General features: G+C 33.3%; 2 protein-coding genes across 5 annotated transcripts in view; one reads left to right on the top strand and one right to left on the bottom strand.

The window, feature by feature from the left end:
- The window catches only part of LOC122260166 (huntingtin-interacting protein K), a 3,095-nt gene extending 1,031 nt beyond the window's left edge, over positions 1-2,064 (top strand). Inside the window, exon 2 of the mRNA XM_043027310.2 lies at positions 1,852-2,064. Within this exon, the coding sequence (XP_042883244.1) occupies positions 1,852-2,007 (156 nt within the window). The 3' untranslated portion in view covers positions 2,008-2,064. The remainder of the gene's footprint in view (positions 1-1,851) is intronic.
- Positions 1-7,500, bottom strand: part of LOC122260165 (vacuolar protein sorting-associated protein 37B) — a 12,051-nt gene that overhangs the window by 3,220 nt on the left and 1,331 nt on the right. For all 4 annotated transcript variants that reach the window (XM_043027306.2, XM_043027307.2, XM_086547991.1 and 1 more), the window contains exons 2-4: positions 4,922-5,049; positions 4,197-4,289; positions 3,785-3,863 (exon numbers count right to left, since the gene is read on the bottom strand). In XM_043027306.2, the coding sequence (XP_042883240.1) occupies positions 3,785-3,863; positions 4,197-4,289; positions 4,922-5,047 (298 nt within the window). In that variant the 5' untranslated portion in view covers positions 5,048-5,049. The remainder of the gene's footprint in view (positions 1-3,784; positions 3,864-4,196; positions 4,290-4,921; positions 5,050-7,500) is intronic.

Below are 7,500 nucleotides of genomic sequence, written 5' to 3'. Positions count from 1 at the left end.
AACCCCTACGCTGGGCCTATGCAATATTGCATTGGTAACGTCACAATGGTGTGTCGCCCCACCATCAGGCATTTAGCCATGACACACCATCATCATTGGGTTAATGTTAGTCTGTATTATGTTAAGAATATAGCAGTGTTCAGAAACTTATTTTAGCTGGTAATCTAGTCGTCTGGCTGGCTGAAATATTAAATATATTAATCCATTGCGTATGGGTGTCATGACATACATGTCGGCACCGATTAGGCCTAAGAGGTGGGAGTCAATGCGTACATGACATGACATCGGGATCTGCTCACAGTTGAAGCGCGCACACAGTCAGATGCCGGTGACGAGATATTTGGTCAAGGCCATCACTTGCAGTGAGCAAGAGTACAGCCCAGGCTTGCGTCCAGTGTGCACAAGAATCCCAAGGCGTTAGGCCTATGCGTTTGAAAACCCCGGCATTGTGACCATTCAAAGCCGGAATCACCCCAGTGTGAATGGGTTAAGAGTATCTAAAGACGATTCTTTTTAAAAAGCAAACTACATTTAGGATAATCTTTAACCTTAAAAGTTCAAATGCTCTAGGCCATCATACAATTAGGTACCAAGGACAAAAATGTTATCCTTGTGCATGGATTAGAGTCAATTTCTAAAAGAAATAATAAAGGCAGATGTGGAGATTACCATTTAAGAAGATAAAAGAAAAAGGCAGTCTCGTCAAATTGGTCCTGTAATGTCTCATGTTCGCTGTAACCCTTGTCAATATGGCAACACTGCATTTTTTTTTTCAAGTTTTAGTGAACCATAGACCAAAGACTGGAAATACTGCCTCTTATAAAAGTTATTGCATGAAGCCACTTGTATACAATACATAAACCCTCTGTATATTGTTTATGGTCTTGTGGAGACACAAGATATGTATACTTTAGTGCTTACTTATCACTACTCCAACAATTAAGTTTCCCTCCAAGCTCTCTCCAGCTGAACTGGTGATGAGCAATATCACACAAATAAATGGCTTCCATAGCTAATTATCACACAGCCAGGCTGGAGAGATGGGTCCTTGGAGATCAATTGGTAAACACAGAAACTCATAAATTTTAAAAAGATCTGTGGATGACAGGGTTAATAACTTTGATGTGTTAATCCATTGCTGATGGGGCTGTTTTGGCTCCAAATGATCTAAACGCTGGGATATTTCAAACGCATAAGCCTAACGCTTCAGGATATTTGCCTGCTCTGGCCATGGCCAAGCATTATGCACCCGATCACCCGGCACGGCAGCCAGATGGAAAGCCCTGACAAAATGTCTTGTCCCCTGTGGCTGGTACTGCCACCACTTAACCCATTCACGCTGGGGCCATTCCGGCTTTGCACGGTCGCAATACTGGGGTTCTCGAACGCATAAGCCTAACGCCTCGAGATTCTCAGGTACACAAGCCGCGAGTCTGGGTTGCCCGCTCGCTCTACCCGAGCGCGCGGCTTCCCCTTATAGCTCATCCAGGGTGTCTGACGCGAAAACCACAATACTTGCTATAACGTCAACCGGCTCCAATGGGTTAATGTGATATCTTGTCACTTGGTATTAATGAGTTTAATGGTCATCATTAAGGTACAAACTTCAGAAATAAAATGAAATTCTTTCTTTAATTCTCAATAACAACAAAATACACTTTTTGGGCACAAAATTCCAAGTTATCTAACTTGTTTTTTCAGAGATATCCAGAAAGACACAATTGAAACAGTCAATTTTGGAAATTGCAATTGATTGAAGGTGTGCTTGTGTTTTATTCAAAAGCGTTAAGTTATCTATTGCCATTTTATTTCCACCTCCACCCTAGCAAATCTTTCTCCTTTTCTTTTCAGTCAGCAAAAGAACAAGAGTTGATGAAAGTGTCGATCAAGAAGGAAGATGTTGAGCTAATCGTAAAGGAGCTAGAAATCCCCAAAGTGAAGGCAGAGCGAGCGCTACGTGAACACCAAGGGAACCTCATAGAAACTCTAGTCACGCTTACCAATTAGCTATAACTAATATGTTAACATTCTGTCCATGTTAAATTGAAATAAACTTAAACTTTGCTATTTTTATTGTATTCCTTGATATATTTCACTTGAATTAGTACAGTTTTTCAGTTAGGTTAAATCTGTGCCCTTTAATGCAAATTCCAATCATTTGAAAATTATTAGTGATATGGTAAAATATCCAAAGAAATGAAATTAAAGCAATATTTATCATATATTGTATCTTACCCAATTATTCGTAGTAAATATAATATATAGTATGATCATAATTTCTTTCTGGCAGTTGTAAATTAGAATATAGATAAAACTTGGAAGTAATGTTGCAAGTTAGTATTTCCTATTTTGGAGTAAAAAAAAACAAACAAACAAAACTAAACAAATAAAACTGAATTTACCCTTTATACATGAATATTAAGCAATATATCTGGTTTATACTGCTAATAAGAGTCAAATAAGCAAACTACCAAAGGCACAAAGTAGAAACTTATGTATTTAATTAATTTTAATTGTTTACTTAAAAAAAAAAAAAAAAAAAAATACATTTTAAATCAATTTTTAAAAATCTACTATTTATCCCAGTTGTCAAAGATGATTACTACAATTCTAAGATCTGCAAGAACTTATGAAAGTTGGTTAAGTTTTTCTTATATATTGCAATATTGCTATTAAATAATACTGCCATGTATTTATTTATGTATTTAAAAGATGTATATTAATACCAGTTTATTTTGCTATTATCATATTAATACCAGTATCTTTTGCAATTATCAAATTAATACCAGCATCTTTTGCTTATCATATTCAAGTTTCCCTAAAACTGCCCACATTACAGAACTAAATATTACCTAAGTTTAAATGACAGCATGATAACTCATCAACTTCAGAAAACACAAAGTCAGTCTTTGCTCTTTGAATACATGGCACCAATTAAGCCTACATGTACTAACCTCTTCCTCCACTATCTGCTATGTTAAAAATATGGTAGGTATATATGACTTCCAAATTACAACTGCTTTTCAATGTTTTAACTATGTCCTACCTCAACACCATCAAAATATTATAGTAAAAGGAAAAATAATAATTTCAATAAAATCCTTGTTATTCTCTCTGGAAATCTGAATTACTGCAGCATCCAAATTTAAAATGTGCATAATAGCTAGACAACAAATTTACTTACAAGGGGGTAATATAGGCAAAATATATTCAAAATGACATTAGATCCTGTTGCAAGAATCTGGCATTTCTATTCAAAGTTAATTTTTCAGAGTACTTAGATCAATAATGACAGAACCACAACAATAATAGCAAATAAATTATAAGGAGAACAGCCAATGTAAGATGTATAGATGATTTGTTGTTCACAGGTGCTTAATTAAATGCAATTTTATATAAAGTGAGTAGTATAATAAAAGTATTTCCAGATTCACTTTAAAAAAATATATATAAAAAAATAAAAAAATAAAATATTGTGTAAATGAAATAAATGCCTGAATAAAGATTTTGTAATTAACAGGTGCCATACCAAGAATAAAAAATATACAAACTATATGGTTGCTTATACACCCATAACCAATAGGGAGCCCCAAGAATACTTGATGATGATAATGATGACGATGATTTTGGCCACTAGTGCATGAACAGGCAGCAAAAAAGACACGTTATATGGTAAAAGAACCTTTTCCAAGTCTCTATCGGTAAGCAATTCTCAACTTTCCTTAAGTATTAGTATCTCCAAGAAAAGACTACAACTTGCAAAGATCTGTTAAATAACACTTACCAATTTCCCCCTTCATGTTGTTCACTTCCTCTGAAAGCTTGGCAGCCTCTTCATATTTTGCAATTAAGTTTTGCTTTGCCTGATGAAAAAAACAAATATAATGCTAAGTAAATGGAAATTCATAGAGTGGGTTGAACTAGATAGACACAACAGTCAAATATTCTCATTTGGTGATATCTTCCTGCTTTTATAACTATTCATACCAATGAAATTCCTAAATACCTTAAATTGAAAGGAAAAAGGAAGTGAAGAACTGTGACATCTTTTAATGAGTCACTGCCATAGATAATGTCAATTAAGTTTCTGGAGAAATATGTGACTTCATCTCTTAAATGCATATGTCTTGACACTGTTTATGATAGTTGTTACACACTAAAATCAGATGGCAACAGCTACGAGTAACTGACAATACCTGTGAGAGTTTGGGCTCCAGTGAAAGGTTGAACTCGGCTAAAGACTTGTTGGCTGCCAAGAGCATCTCCTGTTCACTGGCTAGGTTCTTCATCTGTGGTAAAAAATATGGGGAGAACTATGAATTATGTGAGATGACACTGGAAACTGCTCACTGTTGAGGTGACACTCGCATTTGTAAAGTTTTATGACCGCCACAGCACTGATTTCAGAGAAATAGCTTTTTAAAGCCAGCCTAAACCCTAAAGCCTAAACTTAAATTTTTTGTTATGGTGTTAAGGGAAAAAACTTGTTGGGAAATGCTGCACATCTGGGAGTGCAGAAAAACATTTTCCCTGTCCCTCTAATCTCCTATCTTGATGGTTGGTAGGCTTGTAACCTCAATGAGTTAATGACTTTTCAAGGCAAATGATGCAAATAATTTTCAGTTAATGAGTTAATTATTGTTTTACTTCCTTTTTGTGGTTAAGGATGTGAAAGGTTATCAGTGATTAAGGTATGTGCTGTATTATATGCTTTTAATATTTCCAGATTTGCTTAAATAGCTTTTGGATAAAATTAAATTATCTAAAGTGTTGTATGATTACAATGAGTTTCTCAGTCTGAAGTACTAATACTATACAGAAAGCATGATTACAGAGGAGAGTCAAAGAGAAAAAACGACAACTCCTAAATAAAGAGAAAAAATGGACAAGCATCCAAAGCACTGAGCGCATGACAACTCGCCTGTGGAAGGTCTTTCATGAGCTCTGCCAGCTTGTCGTCATTATTGACCAGGTCTCGGAGCTCCTCTGTTGGCAGGTGTCTGATGAGCCCCACGGCTGCTTCGTAGTCTGGTTCACCTGACATCATCACTGCAATTTGAGAGATGTGCTGGATTAGAAACCAAAATCAAGGGATGGCTTTAACATTACAATTATGTTTGGGTAATGAGAGGGAATGAAGATTTAGAAGATGTGAAAGAAAGAAATAGAAAAAAAGGAAAAAAAAAGAAAGAAAAAAAGAATGTAAGTAGATACATATGTATTTAATGTGCATAATTTTGCATTGGGAGTCAGACAATGAGAGAGAACTCAAAACATATTCATAATTGACATAATATACAATAAAGAGTATTATGTCTTTCCATATTCATTTCTGATAAAACCATAAACAGGATGTAACTGCTTTATATATCTGGTCATACATACTCTATATTATACCATTTTATCTACCTAATCACATAAAAAGTGCCATACTAATATGGTGATAATACAGCTGCTGTTTCTTTTATGAAAAAAAAAAAATCACCCAGAATCAGATGTTTTTTCTTATTCATACTTTTTAAAATGCTGTAATCATCCATGTTACCCTTTATATCCTTTAGCATACAGGTTAAAAAAAAAACAGATAAATGACTTCTGATTAGTGACCTTTCAATGGGCCGATACATAACAATATATCTAAACCTGTATATATCTATCTGTCTATCTATACATTCATCTATATATCTATATAAATTCCCTCCCTTATTAATGTAAAAGTATATATTTCAATACTGCTTTAACAGTAATTTCTGTGTTGCTGGAATAATCATAGAAATAAAAAATAAACTTTACTAATATCTATTTGGAACTAAGAAGACTTCATTTGATTTTAACTTTCTCTACTATAATAGAATAGATCAATGTCAGAGCTAGCATGCCAGCTTTAACCAGTCATTCTTTGTTGTTGCACCTCACCTCAATTTAACAAATACTGGGACATTCACATCAATGTAACAAATATTGGAACACAATTACAGCAAGATAGCAGAGTCTAGGACAGGAGCCTATTCAGGGCTAACCATTCACCAGCATAAAGTCAGGCAAAACTAGCTCCCCAACCCCTCCTCACCACTTCTACTCACCTGGATTGTGTGATTCATTTGCTCGTCTTGCATTCACGAGAAATATGATTGTGACTGGCCATAGATATATGCTGGGTGTGACCAACTTCCCCTGACTTTTTAAAGGTGATTATAAGATTTTAAGCCCCATGTGATAAAGCTCTTCTTTGGTAAATGAGGATGACAACAAAGTTTTTGGTGTTAAGCTAAATGCAAGATGGGTCTTGAATACTAAGAAACACAATGAACAAGTATAAGCTCATTGAAATATAGAACAGTGACAAGAAAGATTGTTATGGAATTTCAAGTCTGTGTGCAATTTACTGCTTCATGATTTTTCTTCTCTTTTCTGTGCAGCTGTTTTTCAGACTTTCACTGATGGAATATGTATAATTTTTAATAATCATGTGTGGCAATTTCTGAATAGTTCAAATCCTATTCATGATAACATCCAAGTTCGAAATAATTTTGCATATATGAAATATGGCTAAAACAACATAAACTAATGACAATCAAAATGTATAAATACCATTTTCATTCCATTTCCCCTTTTTTTCTTTTTGAAACTGAACGAAAAAAGAAAAAAGTGATGAGCTTTCATTCATGATCGACTTTTGCCTTTTTTTCTTTTCTTTAGTTTAGCTTTTTGTTGTTTCTTTTTAAAAATTTTCCCATACTTACAAACATTTTTTTCTGACTTTTTGCAGTCAGAGTAGGTTCTTCCACAAAATGACTCATATTTGCAAATCTTCTATTATATGTGATGAAAAATGTATAACATACCATAAAATTCCAAGTGTAGAGTTTAAAACATCTTTAATATTAATTCAAGAAAATTATAACACATAGTTTTGATGCATGTTATCCTTAAAACAGAAAAAAAAAGTAATGAGAGTCATAACAACAATAATCTATGAAAATAATGATAATGATAATAATGATGATAATGACAATGATAATGATTATGATAATGATAATAATAAATGATAATAATAATAATGATAATAATAATAATAATCATAATATCAATAACTAATGAGTTGACCCCACTAAGAGGTTTAAAAAAATATATCAAAGTGGAATGATTATAAACTAAAGATTTACCAAAGTGTATTTAGATTCTGTATGAAATAATCACTTTGTCTTTTGCACCTATGTCGTCAACAATGTTAACAACTGTAATGGCTAATACTCAAGTTTTGAGAATAATGGTAATTTTCACTGCAACACAGTGCAATTTCATTTCTCTTTAGGAGTATAGTCATCAATTTATATATATATATATATATATATATATATATATATATATATATATATATATATATATATATATATATATATATATATATATATATATATACCCGTGATAATTCTAGAAAAGAATTTTATGAACTACCGCTTGTAATGTTTGATCAATTACTTAGTCCAAACTTTTAGA

The sequence above is a fragment of the Penaeus japonicus genome, unplaced genomic scaffold, assembly GCF_977035675.1.
Source record: "Penaeus japonicus unplaced genomic scaffold, GWHDUDI00000001_assembly GWHDUDI00000020, whole genome shotgun sequence".
Taxonomy (NCBI): domain Eukaryota; kingdom Metazoa; phylum Arthropoda; class Malacostraca; order Decapoda; family Penaeidae; genus Penaeus; species Penaeus japonicus.
Note: the sequence above shows the minus strand (reverse complement) of the source record. Positions and strands in the feature narration are given on the sequence as shown.